Source organism: Ambystoma mexicanum, chromosome 8 (genome assembly GCF_040938575.1).
Source record: "Ambystoma mexicanum isolate Mex_15411 chromosome 8, UKY_AmexF1_1, whole genome shotgun sequence".
Lineage (NCBI taxonomy): Eukaryota > Metazoa > Chordata > Amphibia > Caudata > Ambystomatidae > Ambystoma > Ambystoma mexicanum.
This window is the reverse complement of record NC_090929.1, coordinates 498,594,890-498,616,119: the sequence shown is the minus strand read 5'-3', so window position 1 is coordinate 498,616,119 and position 21,230 is coordinate 498,594,890. Positions and strand designations below refer to the sequence as shown.

Genomic DNA, 21,230 nt, shown 5'->3' with positions numbered 1-21,230 from the left:
TGGCCATAGGGATTAGCAGTGGGTACATAACCAAACACCTACATGTTTTGTGTCCCTCCTCATGTGCCATTTCTCCCTAGGTGTACTCTAATGGAATAGTTTTGGCTTCTAACACCACCTAATAGCCAAAACTAAAAGAATGTTCTGGGTGACATGGCCCCTTTGCACAGGACTTTCCTTAGTGTATGTTCCCAGCCACATCGGCCAGCATACTATACAGGGATAGGGGAGAAACACTGGAAAGCAGCTGCGTGTTTTATCGTGCCTACTTTGCGTTTCCATATTTCTTCTTCTCCCATGTGCTTATCATAAGCACAAGGAAAAAATAGAAAAATTGAACCACTATTCCTGGGCCACATTCCTTATACGCTGTGCTTTCTGTACCAAAGCATGCATGGTGCCAGATTCTCAAAAGTTGTTTTACGCAAGCGATGAGATGCGCCAAAAAAAGAGCAGGCCATTCTTCAAAAGGCATCCGATTTGGCACATCTCACCACATTGCGCAAATCAGGCAGCATTTCTGTGCTTTTAAAAGTACATCCCAAATTCACAAATGTGATGAGCTTTTAAATGCGCAGAAATTTGTCCCAGGGACAGGGGTATGTGCAAATCATAACAGGCTAATTTCGGTCCAGTCATGCATTTTTCTTGACGTGCGATAGCCACAGTTTAAACTGCAGCTGTCACACTTGCATTCCTATCCCCCAAACAGGGTTGGACATGCCATTTGTTTTTCTCACGTGTCACAGACTCTGAAATGCTCTCCAGGCAGTCGTACATGCTCCTGACATCAAAGGGGCTGGCTAGTGCATCTTTGAGCTACTGTCCAGCCTCCCCTGTAATGTGCATGTCGTCTTTCAGAATAAGGTGATCTGCACATTCTTACAGGGAGCAAATCTGGTCCTTTATGCATACAGTGTTTGAGCCCACTGCGCGTTGCGCAATATTGGAAAGAGACTGTCCATTACCATCTGTTAAGAAAGGGTTTCTTTTTGCAACTTTCCTCCCATAAACGTCTATGGCACTCTCTTTCATTTTACTTTGTTTTGACTCCTGACCTGACATTTTGGAGATAAGTAAAGCCTTCTGATTTACTTCCCTTGTCTTTTTGCTCATTCTTCTGGGGAAACTGATCAGTCCATAATACTATCAGTATTGACAGACTAGGTCTCTTTTAGTGAATTTCTTGTATTGTAACCTTTTCTGAAGTGGCTTTTTGATTATATTTACAATGTACCTAGGATGAGCAGATGGCAGCAGAGATTTTCTACTGTGTTTTTACACTTTTTACTTGTGCGCTTTTTTTTGCAATTACGGCAAATGGCTACTAAAAAGTATTTGCACCCTAAGATGGCTGTGCCATAAGGTCTTTTCTTGTCCTTTAGCCATATTGTTCTCTGGCCCTCTTCCTGCTCTCCCGGAACCGGAATTGTCATATAAGGGAAGCCCTTTCCTGGGCAAAGAGGCAGTTTGTGTGCGAGTACGGATGTGAAGGCCGGTACTGTCTGGTCCCGGTCCACATCCTGGTGCCTGAACGTCAGCAACTCGGCAGATATTGTAGCCTATGACAATTTGAATGGTGCAGATCCTTACCCTTAGTGGACCTGGGCCAACATCCATCCAGATCCTGGATAAAATGAGGACTACTGCATTCTTCAGATCATCATTGGAGCCATGTCCCCTACGAAGAAGAGCTACCAGCTGACTACCAGAGAATGACCAGGCAGCTAACCAGCACTAACTCCATTGAAGTCCCGTTGAAGCTATGCGTCTCTGCCTGATCTGAAAAAACCCCGCTTAGTTCTTCGACCCCTGGACCAGTGGGAACAACCAGTCATGACCCCTGCTCGCGGATCCTGACCTTCTGAGCCTAAGGAAGAGACTCTGTGCCAAACATTGGACTGACCAGCTCTCTCTTGGGCTATCTTGTGGCAGCAGTCAAAGTTCTGAGTGCATCCTTGGAACTTGGATGCCCACTCCTGCATTTTCAGTCTTCTTGAATCAACGGAAGCCGCGCAGTGCCTGCTCTTTTGTTCGTTCCTGGAACATCGCAAGTTGCCACCTGATCGTGGTGACTGCTGTCGCAATTGATCCTCTTCATATCCTAGAGGTGTCCTCAGGTTGACTGCTCTGCAGAAGTCTGCATTGTTTTGTTTTGGGTTCAGCTGGAAGGTGCCTGCAACTGGGATCTAAGCGCCTTGACTGACCGAAATTAAATCCTGTGTACAAAAGTGACCTCTGCACCTGCAACACCTGGGCCTTCCTTGAATGGACCACGCACAGAAGACTGTGTCTCCATTGGATTCCGGAAGCTCAGCAGTGGTCTCTGGAGAATTTAGAGTACGGGGATAAGGTACCATACCGGTTTCCCTTTACCCCCTGTACTCCATAGGGTGTGAAGTCCTGTCCCTAAATCACTTTTTCCTGACTTTGCTCAGTGGAGGCCTGGTCAAGGATCCCTACCTAGGCATATCTTAGTAACAGGGATTGAGTGTGCTTGTTTACCTGATATTTACATACCTTTTTAATTTTGTATCATAACCACTGGCATCATCCAACCTCTTAGTGAATCTACCTGAAAAGTATAACTGTGGAACTGAGGACTGTAGGGCAAAAGGCCCCAAACCATTTTAGGCCTGGATTCACAAGTACTAGGGAAACTGTTCTGTGGTTAGTCTTTGCTTTTCCTCTCCCCTGCTAAAATGTCTGCTTTGGCACTGGGCACCTGGTTACCCTCTGATTTCGGGCCCAGATCCCTGCCCTCCCAGCCACACTCCCGAACTGCCTCCTGGCAACTCTTACATTTGGGTCTGTGTCTGTTACCCTACAGTCCCCTTCCAGCACTTATCAGATATCTGCTGTCTACACCTTATTCTCTCACGTACCACCTGCTGGCCGCACTACCTGTTGTTCTTCATACTTGCTCTGAGTCTTTTCAGACTGTGAAAGTCAGCCCTATGATGTAACTTTTAAATCAAAGAGGAGTGGCCCATTCTGCCCTTTTGAGAAAATAAACAGGCTAAGCTGTTAGACCCCTGGGCTGGCTTTGATAATAGAAGAAAATAAAAACCACTAAGTGGTTCGGCTTCAAGCCTCTATCTATAAAATCAAAGGTTTATAAGAACTCTGTTGCGCCCTTGCAGTTGTGGGGATAAGATTATGCCCCCCAAAATAATTGCACTTGCTGCCTCGAAAATTCCCTGCCACCTCAGCAATTAGGTAGCTAATAAAGTATATATTTATTTAACATGTTCATGCCTGTTCTGTGTTCCTCTGAGGCATCAGTGACCATTCAACAGGAAATAAAAAATAAAGCTAGCTTTGGATAGTCTGGTATCAATTTTCAAGAAAATAAAACAGAAGGAAGCTACCACAGCTTTCACTGCTTCTGTCGTCATGGGCAGCCCCCTATCCAAGATCTCTGACGCAGGCCAACAAGACCTTTGCTGTGGGGTTAGTGAGTGTAACAGTGTAGGTCGCTAAGAGACTCTGCCTGCTAAGTGGGGAGGTGGTGGGTAAGCCGTCGGTTCAGCCACACACTCCAGTCATGGCCGTAGTCTGCTTTCTAGTAATTTAAAATAAAGAGCTGGAACGAAAAAGAAGGTGTTCTCCTGAGTCTTACAGCCTTCTTCTTGTATCAGAAGAGTACTAGCAAACCGCAGGACAACCCCAAAGACATGGACGCTGCCCTGTCCTGCTGGCTTCCCTACCCCAGGACAGCCTAAGTCAATCTTTACTCCCCAACACAGTCAAAGGCTCCCCCTAGAGACATTTCCAGAACGAAGAAAAGCCTCCATACCAGCCGTGCTGGTTCGTCACAATATGCAAACCTCTCCAAGCCCAACGAAGCCAAGCTGCAATCAATAGAATTGAGAACCATTGACCTGTAGAAAGAAGTTGGTGGGGGCCCCAACTCTGGCTGTCTACCTGTCCGCTACTGCTCTGCCTGTAGCCGCCACCAGCAAGTCAACGAAACATCCAGAAACATGAATTGTGGGTACAGACTCGTAAGTGTGCTTTTACATTTTCTAATTTTGTTTTTCAGACCATAAATTAAAAGTGACTTAAAACAATGGCTGGTGGCTACTTTAGAAGGACTTTGTGAAGGACCTGCTGTGTATATTTAATAGCAAAATAAGGCGAGAAGTAGGAAAAAGTCCATAATACAGAGAAGAACTTGGTATAATAAGAGACTGTTTGGGGGGCTGTATTATAAGACAATATAAATAGGTTTACACTGTTTTTAACCCACGTCTCAGTTTTAAAGTTGAACAATACAAAGGTGGAACTGACTGACTCCAATTAAGAATGTATAAATATTTAACTCTGTTTAGGTATTTAGTGGTCTGTTTCAATAAAGGGAGCTATTTTGGATCTGTATCGTATGCCAAAAGCTGTGAATATTACAGAGCTTTGACCCCGAGGTTGGGGCTGTTACTTCTCTATGTATTAGCGGTACAACCTGGCGTTGCCCGGATATGCACGTGGGGGTCTGCTATAGCCTTGAGTATGTTTTATTGTGTCATAACTTCCTATTTTTGGAAAAATCGCAAGAAAAATTGCAAAAGCAGCAATCTCCCGAAATAGCCTATACTGATATTACAGGGCTGGATACCGCTTCACCCCTGTGCAGGGTGAATGAGTGGGGTTGGTCAAATCTCACTATCACCAGTACACCCTAGACTGGTATGGTGACTTTGTGTCCTAACTTCCTATTTTTGGAATAGTGGCAAGATTGGCAACTTCCTGAAATTGCCTATACTAATAACACAGGGCCGGACCCTGCCCTGTGCAGGGCGAATGGGTGGGTTTGGTTAGATTTCACTTTCGCCAGTACACACCAGACTAGTATACCGGCCTGGGGCCAAAATGTAAGCCCACCAACTGTTGTGGGGCTGGAGCCCACAATTTCAAAATCGGCAATCTCCTGAAACCACCTATAGTCATAGAACAGGGCCAGAGCCCGCCCTGTGCAAAGAGTGGGTGGGGTTGGTCAGATTTCACTAGTGCCAGTACACCCAGACTGGTATGTTGACCTTGGCCCAACATTTCAGCCCACCAGCTGTTATGGGGCTGGAGCCAACCCCTTAACATACAAACACACTTTCACGTATATTTATATAGATTCCTTTATGCTATATAAACCTATCTTTAATCTACTTGTGAGAGGAACTGTTTATTGAGGTTAACTGGCTTTAATTGTATGACTTTTGACATGCAGTTGTAGGGTTCTATATAAGAACATTTAGCGTCCCCTTTCGCCATTTTATTTAAAACAAATGATGTTTAAACTCCACCGGTTTCCTGGTTTGTATAAAAACACAACGTGTTGTATTGTGAAAATGAGAAAATACCTGTGCCTGAAGGTCGAAGGTCAGCATGGAGAAACAGAGATTCAACATAAAGTACTGCGACTGGAGGCTCTCCAAGGCACCTCCCACCCTGAAGGCCATCATGTTTGTGCTTTGAATGAGGATCGCAGAGCAGACAATATGCAGCAGCCCAACCAAGAGAACAACGATGAACCGGGGCTGGAAAAGAAAAGCAATACAGTCAGAGGAAGGAAAGGCTAATGCGCCACATCGATATTAATCGGCACTTGTCAACAAGGTCTTTCGTGCACTGCCTACACATCAGCGATCCTTGAACAATGTGGGTGAGACTATATTGGCAGCATGGCTGCTCTAGATTACACAGAAACATATAAATGTCAGTAAAGAAAACATCAATCATTTCAGCTTAAACTGGCAATTGCTCAGAAATGTCACCAGGTAATATGGGTAATATTAAATAGAAAGGTTCATATCATATAACCAGGAGCTGCTTCCAACAAAGTGTATAAAATAGAATTCACGACTTGTGGGGAGCCAAGTACACTGCGCCCTTGCAAGCATAGAAGAACACTGGACCATGGTGAAATACCTCTTACCAATACTTAATTCACCATTGTAACCCATGTCACACTTTGTTCTAACAGCCCACATCAACCAAACATGTGACACATATCCTAATTAGCACATCTACATACTACACATTAATGTTGTGTGTTACTGACAACTAAGATACTATTTTACTTCTGTATTACTTCAAGCGTTGTACAGAACCAATCTTTTCAACAATCCATCATACTGTGGTTGCATGTCCACATTCAGAAGTTCACATTCTATGTAATCTCAGACACTATGCACACATGTATTTCACCATATTATTGACAAAAGAACAGCTTCCATTAGTTGACCAATTTGATACATTTTTCACATATCAATATTACATGTATAACAAGGTTTGGCAATGCCAACAGTTTGGGCTTTTGTGTAGGCATGGGAAAGGCACTTGCCAGGCATTGCTGTCGTGGTATTAACTGGGCATCTAATAGCAGTGCCTGGCAAATGCCTAATACTTATCATACACATGCCAACACGGATAGCTTTGCCAATGCTTTAAAAAAATGTTTTATATATTAGCATTAATTCATTACAACCTTTTGCAAATGTAACTATTATCCTGGTTATCATATCCCTAAAAAGAAACATTTCCATGCTGAACACCACCGCTAGAGAAAGAGCAAGAGAATCAACAAATGATCACGTGGTTTCTCCCTGCATTCTCTCTTGATCAGAATCTCATTCATGAATGCCACTGCAGCCAGTACAACAGGCACCTTTTCCCCACTTAAAAGAAGGGCCCACCAGCCTTCATGGTCCAATGATGTTACGTCTTTTAGCAACTGTCCAACATGTTTCGTTCTTTCATTAGTCAGCACCGAGCAAAACAGCAGCAGGTGTTTTAAAGTTTCCCCTAAGCCCAACTCCCAGCAGAATCGGGAACGATCGTCTTTCCGGGCAGTTACTGGCGACCTTGATGCAATTATCTCATTTGTCGGTAACAAATTCAACCTGACCCTGAAAAATGTATCCTTGTGATATTTGTTTTGAAAATCAGGTTTTTATTGTCATTTTCCAAAACATCAACTTTGTCATCAAAATATGCAACTTGCAATTTGTCCAACATCCCACCCACCCCGGCCCCTTCACTCTCCCCCCTATATGCAGTACAATCAGTTCTAGACTTTTCTTTACCACCACCGGTATCGTTTCCCTGCATTCCAACGGCAGGCTATCGTCCATACTTGTTAAAGAAAGGTAGCCAGATCCCCTCTATGTCTGTTTGTGCCTCATCCAGGAGATACGTCAAAAACTCCATAACATATTGACTTTGCCTTCTGTAATCATTCCTTATCTGTGGGCACATTTCCCCCATTTCCAGTGTTGTGCCATGCAGCTCTTTGCCGCCACTGGGAGGGTGTGAACCATGTGGCCCACCTCCCCCAAGTTCCTCCTTCTCATACACCCCAAACAGCAGCAATTCTGGCTCCCTGGGCCTATGTATCCCATGTAAGTCTTTCAGCCATACCAGGACCTCTTGCCAATACTCCTGAATGAGAGGGCATTTCCACCACATGTGGTCGTAGTCACTGTTCACCTTTTTACAGCACCAGCATCACAAGTCAACCTCAGGGTACATTTTCGCCAGTGCAGCTGGTGGGTAACAGTTTCAATGCCTGCATCCTGTGTTGCAGGGATAGTGTGGACCTCTCTACACGTTTCCCCATAGCTGGTCGGTCAGGCCCATTCCCAAATCTTTGGCCCATTTCGTGCATGTGGGTTGTGTCAGTGACCCCCCCCCGCTTCAGTTCCCTATAGAGCCTAGATATTCTCCCTTTCGTGTTTGTTTCCTGCAGTAATGTTATCCCGAAGGGGGTAAGTTCTTGACATAGGTCCTCTCCCCAGTTCGACTTCAACAGGACACCCTTCAGCTGTAAGTATCTGTAGCTCGAGAGTCCCCTCATCCCCAGACATTCCTCCAGATGGGTCACTGACATAAACTCGGCTTTCTCCCACAGCTATCCTGCCCTTGTGAGCCCCGCCTTGTACCATGATTGAAATTGCAGAGGGTCTATTATGTGATTCCGTATGGGTGGTACCCAGATACAGCTGAGGGGAGAGGGTCATGTGGACAACCACCGGTTAGCCCTCCTCTCGCACCATATTGACCAGAAGACCTCCAGGACGGGGTGTATCAGCACACACTTGGGGATCTCTTTCTGTGGGACCCACATTCATTCACCTAACGATACTGGCTGTAGGATCAGATTGTCCATATGGACGCATTGCTTCTTCGTGCCTGGGTCTAGGTGATCTAACATTATCCGTAACTGGGCCGCTCCGTAGTATTTTTCCAGGTCCGGGAATCCAACTCCTCCCTCCTCCTTGGGCAACACCAGTGTCGTGTACGGTACCCAGGGTTTTGCTCCTGCCCATAGAAACCCAATAAGGGCTTTCTTTGCAGTAGTGAGAACGTGTGCTGGGACCTTTATTGGGAGCATTTGGAAGTGAAACAGCAATTTGGGGAGGACTGTCATCTTAATACAATTTAGCCGCCCCATCCATGAGAGCTCAATCCGTCCCCATCATTGTAGGTCCTCACTCATCTTTCCCCAGAACAGGGTGGAGTTCCGCTCAGCTTCCCGGCTTCCCTCGTGATTTCGATCCCGAAGTAGCGAAAGCCCTCCCGTCTCGTCTTGAATCCCCATCTGTCAACCCACGCACTGTCTTCCTCAATCCAATTTACCACTAGGAATGCCACCGATTTGTCGAAATTGACCCTGAACCCTGATAGTTCCCCGTATTCCTCCAAGCTCTATAATAGGGCCGGTACTGAGGACCTTGGATTTGTGAGGTAGAGCAGTGTGTCATCTACAAATAGGCTCACTTTATATTCCCATTGCCCTATTTGTACCCAGTCACATCCCTGCAATCCCTCAACCCAATTACCCATGGTTGCATGACTAGTGCGTACAAAAGGGGCGATAGGGCACCCCTGTCTGGTCTCTCTGCACAAATTGATTGCCCTGGATGGGTCTCCGTTCACCACCACTCTCGCCCTTGGGGTAGGGTACAGAGCCCTTATCCATCCCCCCACCGCTCCCCCATACCCATCTCCTTGAGGACCCCTTCTATGAAGGACCAGTTGACCCTGTCAAATGCTTTTTCAGCATCCAGGGAGAGGTCCCAAGGTCCCTTCCCGTTATGTTGTTGGGTCATGCAGATTATGCAGAGTTTTCCTCAGATTACCGGAGCCCTGTCTGTTTTGGATGAATCCCGTCTGGTCTGGGTGTATCAGGCGGGGGAGATATATCTCTAGGTGGGATGCCAGGATTCTTGTGAAGATCTTTGCCTCTACATTGAGCAGGGATATGGGCTTATAGGAGGTGCAGCTCGTCAGGTCCTTGCACTGCTTAGGGATCACCATTATGAGCGCTTCCCAGAACGTGTTGGGCGTGTCCTCTGGCTGTTTTAAGGAGTTAAACACTCTCACCATGGGCCCTGCCAGGATTTCTTGGAACTGCTCGTGGTAAACCTGCTGTGTAGCCGTCCTCCCCGGGTGCCTTCCCTGATTTTAGCTGGCCTATCGCTCTTTTGACCTCCTCCCCTGTGATTCATGTTTCCAGTAGTGACCTTTCCCCCGCCGTTAGTTGCGGGAGGGGGAGCTTACCCAGGTAGTCCTTAATCTTACTCCCATCTGGTGGGTTTGGTTGGGAGTACAGAGTTTCATAGTAGTCCCGGGTCCAATTATCTCCCCCTTTTTGTCCTTTAGCCTATGGACCCCACCTATCTCCCCTCCACTCCTTGATCCTGTTCGCCAACAGTGTCCCCAATCGGTCCCCATCTTCGTACAATCTTTTTTTGGTATAGTGCATCTTCTTCACTACCTCCCCTATTAGGAGTGAGTGAAGATCCTGTTGTTTGTTCCGCATCGTCTCCAGTAGGTCCACCTTATCCTCTCCCGGTCTCGTTAGTCTAGCCCTCATATCTCTCAGTTCCTCCCCAAGTCTCACCTCCATCAACGTGCTTTCCTTTTTTTTTTGGGCCCCTTCTGCTATAAGGAGGCCTCGCACAGTTGCATTGGCCGCTTCCTACACAGTCTTCAGCTTTACCTCCCCCATTTAATTTGTCTCAAAGTATTGGGTGATCTCCTTCTGTAAGAATTCTTGGAATACCGGGTCCCGGAGGAGACCGTCATTGGACCTCCAGTACGGCCGTTCCTTTCTCCCTTCTTCTATCCACTAGTCTGTCACAACCATTTTATGGTCTGGCCATGTCACCATCTATACCCTTGGGGATGACACTGGGGACTCCTGTTCTCTTGGGATTAGTAGAAGGTTGATTCTTGTGCATGTGCGGTGTGGGAGCCAGAAAAAGGTGTATCTTCCCGCCTTGGGATATTGAAAGGTAGCCCAACTTACAAGGTTACCCCTTAATTATATTGAGGTACCCCTAATCACGCTCACACAAGATTAATAATTCACCCCTCTAGGGAATTAAGGCCAAGAATTATCTTGCAAAAATAACAATTTAATCTGTAAAATAATGAGGATGGGAGGGGGCAAAGGACTCTGCCCCCCCGACCAGCATTTTGTCCTCCTTCTGTGGCCAGCTCCTCCAGACTGATGGCAAGCAGGCGCCTTTATATACTGTTCAACTTGGTTACTGGATACTGGCATAGCTCATCCAAAACTGTCTTTCTTCCTTACAAGGGACACTGCAGTCTTCCTTCTTGCATGGCCGGGGTTCCCATTTGGGACAGGCTACTTAACATAATGCTAGCCTATTCAAAAATACATTGTAGCTCCTGTTTAGCATAATTTGCTATATTATTAACATTTATATATAAATACACCTTCCAGCCATACTCTTCACACTCCACCCATATTCTCATATTTGTGGCTGATTGTCTGATCCAGTAATCCCCCTTGAAACCTTGTTTTAATATAATTCAGCATAGTATGTATGAGCCCCAGCCTGCCTGGGTTTTTTGATGGACAGGAAGGCGCTTGAGAAGGCGCTAGCTCCTCCCCAACATTCCCCCCTTCGTTACTTCTACAGTAACAAACTCATCCCCACCCGACATATCTACAACCCCAGAAATATTAGTTGGAGTTTCGCTGTTTATTGTGTGGCAAGGTGCTTTAGATCCCCCAATTGATAGCATCATTTTTGTACTATTAGGGACTATATGAACACAACATCAGAGACCCAATTGGCATGTGCAGAAGAGGACCAAGAAGAACACGATAACAGGATTTTTACTGCTGCCTCCAGCCATGATAGGACCCAATCATAGGCATGCGATAGCCAAACTGTGTTCTGAACGACACCTTCTTTCTTCGTTTGAACACCTAGATTGTGCACCACCTTGATGACATGGGATAGTGATCCATTCTCAGCATCCTCTGAGGGTATAAAAATGCAGCAGCTGCTACTACTACCCCAGGAGCCAAAAAAGAAAGTTTCTGCTGAGCTAAAAGGCCGATACTTGTCAGGAATTCCTCTGTTCAGTGCGGAACAGTCTTTTGAGACAGTGTGATCTCTTCTTTCTTCCCCGCCATTGAAATCGCCCTTTTTCTGGCAGCATACCAAATTCTTGTGGGATCTGCAAGCTTCTTTCTGCTTCTTTAGGTGCTAAAGTGGCTGTTGGCACCTCAACAGGCATTTATTTTCCCTTCAGGTGTTCTTCCAGGATTACTAGTAGCACTGAATGCAGGGTGGCCAGTGAACACTTGCCCTTCCATGAGAGTGGGAGGTGCAAGTAGACTTGTTGGCCACAAACCCAGTAGTAATCCATCACTGCTGCCGTACCTTTTGTCATATCAGGGATCACAAGAGTGTGGTTGCACTATGTGTTTGAGCCAACAGTAACTGTTCCTTCATTGAGTCTATGGCGCTATGTATTCGCACTGGCCTCTTCATTGTTGCAATCCGTGTCAGCCTTGTGATGTGTTGGGACCATATTTGCACACACATAGTCTCTATTTGGGATATTGTTTCTCCACTATACTCGATCCGTCCATCTGCCAGGCACATCACTGTGGTGCCCCTGCCATTTGTCGTTGCCATTTGAGTAACCTCCCAAGGAAAAATATGGTCCTTGTAGACAGTGGCTGTATTTTGTGTTGCCATTGCATAACGCTGGGTATAGATCAATACTCCTCAACTGCATGCAGTGTGTCTGGGATGTGCCCTTTATACCCCATAGTTCAAGATGTACCCAGCATTGTGCCTCTGTAATTGGGACTGGATGTGGAACTAAAACATTAGGAGCCCCTGATATGTGTGTGATAACTGCACACATGTAACAGCTTTCATATATTATATTCCTTCCTGCAATGCGCATATCAGACTACCAGCTATTCAATCGTTCTAAATGCTGGATGTCAGAAATAGTGTAAAGCCCAACCCCTTGTATAAATCATACGTCATTCATACTTCCTGTTTCATTCGTCTAAGAAAACTTGTAGGGGTGGCCGGCAAAAAGTGAGCCATTTTGCATTTCCTTTTCTATAGACATTAATTATAGCATTTCTATTCCACCTGTTCAATTCACCCAACCCCCTTTATATGGTCACCCCATATAACAGACATAGCTTCATCCACTCCAACAACCACGACCAGTGTCATACAAAACAACATAGTACTTTATTTAATACACAGTTCCTAGAACAAATCACTTTTGCTTTAATCTTATCCCCACATAACAGAGAGGTCGGTCAGCCATCTTTGCTCATTCCTGGAGAGGAGAAAAAAGGTCATCAAGAAAGAGAGAGAGAGAAGGAGAGAGAGAAAGAGAGGGGGAAAGAGAGAGAGAAAGAGAGGTGGAAAGAAGGAAAGAGAGAGAGAGAGGGGGGGAAAGAAAGAGACAGAGAGAGAGAGAGATAGAGAGAGAAAGAGAGAGAGAGAGAGAGAGAGAGAGAGAAGGAATGGGAAAGAGGGAGATCCTTTTTCCACCATGGCCGACCAGGTAAACTTTCCTGTATAGCATTAAGGTGGCTCTCGTTTTTATGGCTATCAGCAACGATGAACATAATTCTCTTCTGATAAGTGCCATTGGTGTTGATTTCAACAGCCCCAGTGCACCTCTCCAAAAGTAGCTTTCGAATTTCGTCCAGATCATATTCGTGACTTGCGGCATTGCATCCACTCCATAAATTAAAGCAGTGGCAACCTTCATCTTGAAGAAGTTTAAAGTCGGGATAAAGGAAAATCGGCCGTGTTTTCTGTCAACGGCCTTTGCTTGTGCCGTCAGACTTTTTAGCTTACTCTACAAGGTATCTTGCATGGCTGCTTCCTGTCTGTCGTTACTTATCATTACTCCCAAGTATTTAAACTTAGTGACTTTTTCCAGGCGTAGACCCTCATAGTGCCATGCTGCCTTTGCCATTTTTTTGTGTTTTTTCCCATAATCATGATTTTAGTTTTTTCCTGTTTAATTGAAGGTTGTTGTTTTTTTAGGTAAGTCACCAGGTTGCCCAATTGCTGCTGCAGACCTATGGGAGTTAGGGTAAGCAGTATAATATCGTCAGCGTAGAGGAGTCAAGATACCTTAGTTACTCCTTGTTAGTGGAAAACGCCTGACTTCGACTGCTGAATCCTCAGTCTGCTATACATGCGTTGTACAACGTGGGAGCAAGTGGACATCCCTGCTTTACTCCTCTAGCCTTCTGGATTTCTTCCGACAAGCAAACCTCTCTACTGAGGCGTACCCGTATAGTTGTTTCATGGTGTAATGCTTGGATTGGCTCGAGAATTGATGCAGGGCAGTTCTTCGATTCCAGTTTAGTCCATAAGCGTTGTCTGTTGACCTGGTCAAAAGCTTGGTTGTCCTCCCTGCATAACCTTTGCTTTCATGGTACTTATCAGTTGAATGTTGGTTGTGGTTCCTGAATTCTTTACGAAACCATTCTGAAATGGCTCTGTGTATTCAGAGGTGCGAAGCCAGCTTTGGAAGGCGTCGATTGCCAATGAGGCAAACACCTTCCCCACCACGTCAAGGAGAGCAATTGGTCGGTATTGATTGGGATCGTCCATCGCTCCTCTTTTAAAAATCGGTACGATTATTGCTTTTCTCCATGATTGGGGGACCGCCTGAGTGTTGTTGCAGTTTGTAAAGATGTTGCTCATTATGTTAGCCCACAACTCTGGATGTTTATCCAGTTCTGAGTTACAGACCCCATCTGGTCCAGGTGCCCTCAAGTTGTTTAGTTTAGTAATTTTACTTAGATTCGTCTCCTCATCGCAAGGGATGTTCCAACTTTTTTTCCCTTACCCCCACTTTACTGATGTTTTCCTTCTGGTCTTTTTCGACCATTATCAGGACATATACATGCGAGAAGCAAGTTATCCAGGGGTCTTCCCCAACGTTGTTTTGTATATGGTCGTTTGTGGATTTCGATGTACCTTTAATCATACTTCAAAAGTCTTTGGCTTTGTTGCCACAAATTGCACGTAGCATTTGCTTGGCATCTTGCTGATATAGGTTATGCCGATACTGAATTAGCCAATTCCTGTATTCACGAAGAGCCCGTAGCCACCCCCCCCTTATTTTCAACTGTCTGGCATTTTTTAAAAATGTTCTAAAGTCTCCCAGATTGTAGTTGTGCGAATGTTTGGACCTTGTTTTTGTGGTTTTGTTGGAATTCATAGTGTATTTTGTTAGTAATAGGGTATAATCCAGATCATCCTCTGTTGTCGAATGGATTCAAGTTGTCCGTATTTATTCTTTTATACTGTTTTCCTATTTTTAGTAGTGCTCTTTCCTTGATCTTTAAGTGTGTACCTCCCGTCCCCAATGCTATTTCAGGCATTGAGAAAAATGTTAGACCACAGGCGCGAAGCACGATGTGATGAGTATATTATGATCACTGTTTCTTGTTCTGTCGACTTTAAAGTTATTAATCTCTGACAGAAGATCCTCTGATACGTATACATGATCAATCATGCCTTGCTGGCTTCCTCTCTGCCAGGATGGTATCTCGAAGTTGGTTTTAGATCTCAGCCAGTGAAGATTATGCATATCACGGGCTGTCATGAAGTCTTCCAAGAGTTTGCCTTGCTTCCGCAACAGGATGTTGTTATCTTGATGTTTCCCCTGGGGTCCCAAGCCTTCACAAGAGGCGTTGAAATCACCATTTATTATGGTGTAGGTCCCCAGATGCTTGGCAAACACTTCATCCATGATTTTTCCCATCTCATATAGGAATTCATCGTTTGATGTTATTTCCGGGTTCCAGTACACGTTCATTATTAAAATTGTCTCCAACCTCTGTTTATGAAAGCCTTTGCTCATCCGCTTCCATTTTAATATGATGGCCTGAATCCAATGTGGTGAATGTATCACTTTTTGAGTGTCTAATAGATTTTTAAAAAAACAATAAAAAATGAAAAATTGAAAAAATAAAAGAAAGAAAAAAGAAAAGAAATCAGGCGTGTGGCACTGCACACCCTGGCATGCATCCTTAATCTTACTCTGTTTGAGCTTTGCCTTGTCTCAGGTGCTCTTCGGACAACCGAGAGATGCACCCAATATCTAACTCCTTCATACTGACGGCGAGAGGAGTACAGAACACCACCTCATATGGACCTTTAAACCTGGGGCGGGTCAGTTCCCCAGGTAATAATGGCCCAGTTGTAATATGGGCAATGCTGTGTATGGAACTGTGGTCTCACTAGAGGGTTGGTCACTATTTCTCCCCCCTGTACCGCACGCCACTACCTCCCCTGTGTGCTTCCGTCCCGTCACCTGGTCAATTATTTATGACCCATCAACATATAATATGCCTCCTTCCGTCAATGCATGAGCTGTTCATCAGAGTGGGAAAATAAATAAAACTCCTGTATATAATCCGGAGTTGCTAAAACAGGGGCCGTGCAAATAGCTTCTTCAAATTGTCTTGTCATTTTGTCAGTCCATTCAAATGTACTTTTAAGTCCTCTATCCTTCCCTGAGACTTTGTAACAGTGGACCTGTGTAGACTGTGCAGTCTAGGATCCATGCCCTACAATAATTACATAAACCCAAAAAACTGCTACATTTCCTTCACAGTACTGGGCCTAAGGGTGGCGCATACTGCCGCTGCCCTATCTGGTAATATTTTTTCCCCATTGCAAAAATAAGTTGTCCCAAGTATAGCACCTCCTGTTGGCTGTATTATAGCTTATTTTTATCTGCCTTGTAGCCTTTGTGAGCCAGCAATTGAAATAATGCAACAGAATCCCTCCTGCACTGATGTTCATTTTCACTACTTACCAACGGATCCTCCACAAACTGGATGATTGTGCTAAGCACCTGACCTTAAAGTAATCTGGACAAGGGTCACATCTCTTAGTAACCCATCATCATGTGGATTAACAGTCCCTACTTGTGCTGGCACATATCGCAAAACTAAAAACGACTGGATCACCACTGCCTCGGGGGCACTTTACCTTCGTATACTGCACCATGATATCACAGGGGATGCCGATTTCCAAAATAATCTCCCCATTTTGCTCACTGTCCTCAAATAACTCATCAGTCATTCTTCAATTGCACTTTTGGGTCTACACATAGGACTGTGCGCCACTCACACCCATCCTGGTCTGTTCCAACCGGGACTACTCTTTTGTCTGACACTACTAGTCCTTGTAAATCTAATGACAATATTGTCCTTGCCACCATCTCGGGTGGCACCATGGGTTGGAAAATAATATCTGTAGGCACTTGCCAAGATTTTGTCGCAATTGGAGGCACTTCTTTTACTAATACCTTTAATACCATAGAAACAATATATCTGGGGCCACAGGAACCCCATGGACTACTGTCTCCCTTGTTATTGCATTGATTATTACCATTGCTTGAGCTACTCGCATCCCTGGAGTGGAACACCCTACCCATTGGTCTGTGAATTATATAGTTATATTTAGTTTACTGAGCAGATCCTTACCCAACAAGTTCACAAGGTAACTCTCTGAATATAACAAGGTGGGTTCATACTACCTCCACTCCAACTTTTATATCCAGCTCCTCAGTGTATGGAACTGTAGAAATAGCCCCAGAGAATCTCTCCATGTAAAGAGTTTTACCTGATAATGGAAAGTTCCTGATTTGGTTGCACCTGAATCTACCATAAATATAAATTGCCTGTTTCCCATTTCCTCTCCCACCAAGGGCTCCTCTTCAGGGTGTGCGTTTATCAATAGGATTGAAATGCAAGTGCTTTCTGTGGGCTGTCCTAATCAGAATATGTATTTGTCCCGTAGAATGAAAAAGGGCCTCTCCCACCATTGCAACTCCTTGGAATGTGGCGCCTGTTCCCCCTTCCATCCCGTTAAACTGTGTTCCCTCACCCTGCTGTAGTTGTTGCCCACGTTGCCCTTGCCTGTCAGTCCCATAAAGGAACTGATTTCGACCCCCTCGCCCAAATTGCTGCTTGCCCGTTCCTTGAAGCCCCTGGAATCCCTGCACTGGAGGTGATGGCCCCTAATGGAATCCCATCCCAGGACTGTTCCTGCACTCCCTTACGAAATACTCCCATTTCCCGCAATACCAGCACTGTAATGTTCCCAATGCTTCTCCCCGGGGCCCTATCCTCTCAAAGCCTTCTGCTCTTGCTCCTTGAAATCCTCCTCTTCCCCTTGGTGTTCCTTCATACTGCCACTGTGGGTTGGAGTACTGTCCCCTCCCACCCCATTGTCCCTGTCCTCCTTCACCCCATGGTGCCGCAATTGTGGCATTCCCAATTTGTTGAGTGTCTCCTGTCCTTTCCACCTGAGCTGGTGCCGTCACTGGTGCTTGGACAGCAACCTTATTTAGTTTCTTTTCCATTAGTTTTGCCTCTTCTGTTTGCCGCTTCTGGGCGGTCTCCCTGTCCCGCTCCTTGATCTCTTACAATGGTGCACTATTATACTTTGTATCTCTGGCCACCCTTTGGCTTCAATTCCCACAATGTTATCTAGTGCCTTCTGGATCTCTTTTTGTAATCCCCTCTTTACAATAAAATAGAAAAATGGCACTGTTTCAAATCTCCACATTTCCTGTAACTTAAGAATAAACCTAACTGGGTCATCATCATCGCCCATTGTGCACTGCATTAAAGAATCTAAGTCGGGGGGTACTGGGTACATCCTTCGTTGGGCATCCCATCCCTTGCCCCATCAAAGGCTGCTCCTTCATGTTCATCATCTGAAAGACTTATCCCAGAGTACCCCGCCCTTGCCAATATGTCCCCAGCCTGGTCCCCGACTATGGTGACCAGTAAACTCTTAAAATCTCCTAGTGCTAAGGCTACCCCTGCTGGTTTTTTTCAAATTCATAGATCCATTTACGAGCTCCGGCTATAAGCTGGGGGAGAGCTTTAATAGAATATTTTTTGTCCATTTGAGGGGATGGAACATACTGCGTTATCCCTACTCCTTTGGCATCTGCATATCTATTTAGTCTTCTAAACCTGTAATACCACCATTAAATCTGGTCTATTTCTTGGTCTGTCCTTTCTCACTGCATCTTGTGGCAGGGATGGGTTTATTGCCACCTCCTCTCCTTGATCTCCTTCTTGGCCTGCCTCTTCAATTTGTCTACCACCTTGATCTTCCCCTCCATTTTCCTTTGCATGTTCCATGTCTTGCCCCAGGACCGTTCAAACCGTCCGCCCATCATCTTTTTCAAAACACGTTTTCTTATTGCCTCAGGGTTGAATCTAAACAAAACATTTCTTGACTTCCAATGCCCTATTTTCTGCCCCGGTACCCTTATTTCTGGTGATACTTCTTCAGGTTCTTGTAACCTGACTAACCTTTCCCGCAATACTCTTCACTTATTATCTATGTCTGCTTGTGGACCCTCTGGGTACACCAATGCTACGGGCATATTAGCACTTGTGGATGGGTTATATGGAGGTGCAAACGCTCCTGAGCCCCCCCCAGTTGCTAATCCCGATAATCCTGTTGACACTCTCTCTACCACTGGAAGCTTATAGACTGGGTTTGTACACCTACTGCAGGTTTAGGCGTTACAGGGTATATCCCCTTACACTGGATCTCTTTTTCACCTTCCTGATCTTCCATATCCTTCAATAGTTCCCAGAGATCTGAACTCTTATTTTTTGGGACTTGTTCCCTTTATATTTTGCTGCTACGAAGATGGGCATTTTTTCTAGCATGTTTCTGTTTTGGGAGCCCTGCTCTGGCAAGGAGCAGGACGCCCCCCCTTCCTTTGTTTCTACTATCCATCGTTTATTTATTCTGTCACAATACAGTGGTAGAACAGAACCCTATGCATGTGTTTTTTTTGGAGTTTCTGCCTCCATAATGTTGCACGCGTTCCTAATACTTCACTTAGGCCCTACTGCTATGCTGCACACGCAGCTATTTTTTTTTACACAAAAATACATATCAACCCACTTTTTCCCCCACCCCCTTTTACTTTCTCCACTTCGATTTCACACTTTTTCCACTTTGTTTTCACACATTTAGACATACACACACACACACCACAACTCATCGACCTTCCTTCCTTTTTTACCACAAAAGGCAGCAAGAGAAAATATAATAAAATAATTGACTAAAATCCAGGTCCATTCATTATACCGAGCCACTACTGTTTTTTCCTTATATCCTTTGTAATACCACATTCCCAGCTTAATATGCTGAGGATCCCATTTCTTTTATCGTCATAAAAGAATAATGCGTGGTACTACCTTCTCAACCTATTATGGCGGAGGATCCCTTACTTCCCAGTCTTTTATATGCCGAGGTTCCCTTTTCATTATAAAAAGTAGAAAAACAGAAATAGGGGACGATTTCAATACATAACCCACCTCCTATCCAATCTACTCCTTAACACATCACCTGAAATCCGATTCCATAATACATCACCAAAAGTCCTATTCCATAATACATCACCTAAAAGTCCTATTCTATCTATTCTATTGACCTCGTACAGCATTTACAACATTCACATCACCATAGTGTCATTCACATCACCATATTATCATGCACATCACCATATCATACATACATGTTCACATTTTGTTATCACTTGCAAGAGTATACTCACTTGGGCATGCTTCACTTGAGTGTTTGCTCTGTTACGAAGTCCCCATGCTGGCCTGTCTTTCTGGAGTCAAACCCTGCTTCAGTGAGCAGAAAGGATTTCTTTTAAAATGGCTTCTACTAAAACCGCTCAAGATACATGGTTTTTTGATTTAGGGGTGTGATCACTATAGACGGCGTGGCTGACTGGCCTGGGGCATTGCCTAGTACGGGGGTAAAAAACTAAGGTGACGTCGGGTTGTCACCACTTAAAGGTAGCCCAACTAACAGGGGTACCCCCTTAATTATATTGCGGTACACCTAATCGCGCTCACACCAGATTAATAATTCACCCCTCTAGGGAATTAAGGCCAAGAGTCACCTTGCAAGGATAACAATTTAATCTGTACAAAAAGGAGGAAGGGGGCCAAAGGACTCTGCCCCCCCAACCAACATTCTGTCCTTCTGTGGCCGGCTCCTCAAGAATGATGACAAGCAGGCGCCTTTATATACTGTTCAACTTGGTTACTGGATACTGGCATAGCTTATCCAAAACGGTCTATCTTCCTTAAAACTGACTCTGCAGTCTTCCTTCTTGCATTGCGGGGTTCCTATTTGAAACAGGCTACTTAACATAATGCTAGCCTGTGGAAAAATATGTTGTAGCTCCTGTTTAGCATCATTTTCTATATTATAAAAATGTATATATAACTACACCTTCCTGCCATACTCTCCACACTCCACCCATATTCTCATATTTTTGTCTGATCGAGTAATCCCCCTTAAAACCTTGTTTTAACCTAATTCAGCATTGCATGTATGAGCCCCAGCCTGCCTGGGTTTTTTGATGGACAGGGAACACCTGCTAAGCTACCTTGTGTGCTCTGCCAGCCTTGGTGAACACTACGGTAGTGTCTGTAGTCTATTTTTAGCGCAGGCTGCATTCCTTTCGGCACAGAACTCTTTACCGTGATCTGAGAAAAACTAACTACAATTTAACATTTTTACAAATGTATTCAGCTAAATAGTTATTTGCACCTTATATTTAAATACTATTTTAATTTAGTGGCTGGCCACATCTGTGTGTGATTATTGTTGCATGAAAAAAAAAGCTTTCTCAATGCTATAGTGCTTAGAGAAGTCTTGCCTAATTGTAAAGCGGAAAACAAGGTAATTGGTGTTGAAAATTATGTATTGTATCCTTGTAGAATATGTTGAATCTAGTCTGCCGACACGTGTTTCGACCCAAACCGGGTCTTTCTCAAGATTGAGCAGATGCCAATGTCTATGCAACAGTTTATACATGTTGCCACTGTTCTGTGCATATTT

The 21,230-nt window shown here is 44.7% G+C and overlaps 1 protein-coding gene across 1 annotated transcript in view; it reads right to left on the bottom strand.

The window, feature by feature from the left end:
• Positions 1-21,230, bottom strand: part of LOC138472144 (uncharacterized) — a 502,005-nt gene that overhangs the window by 218,367 nt on the left and 262,408 nt on the right. Inside the window, exon 5 of the mRNA XM_069610159.1 lies at positions 5,355-5,531. Within this exon, the coding sequence (XP_069466260.1) occupies positions 5,355-5,531 (177 nt within the window). The remainder of the gene's footprint in view (positions 1-5,354; positions 5,532-21,230) is intronic.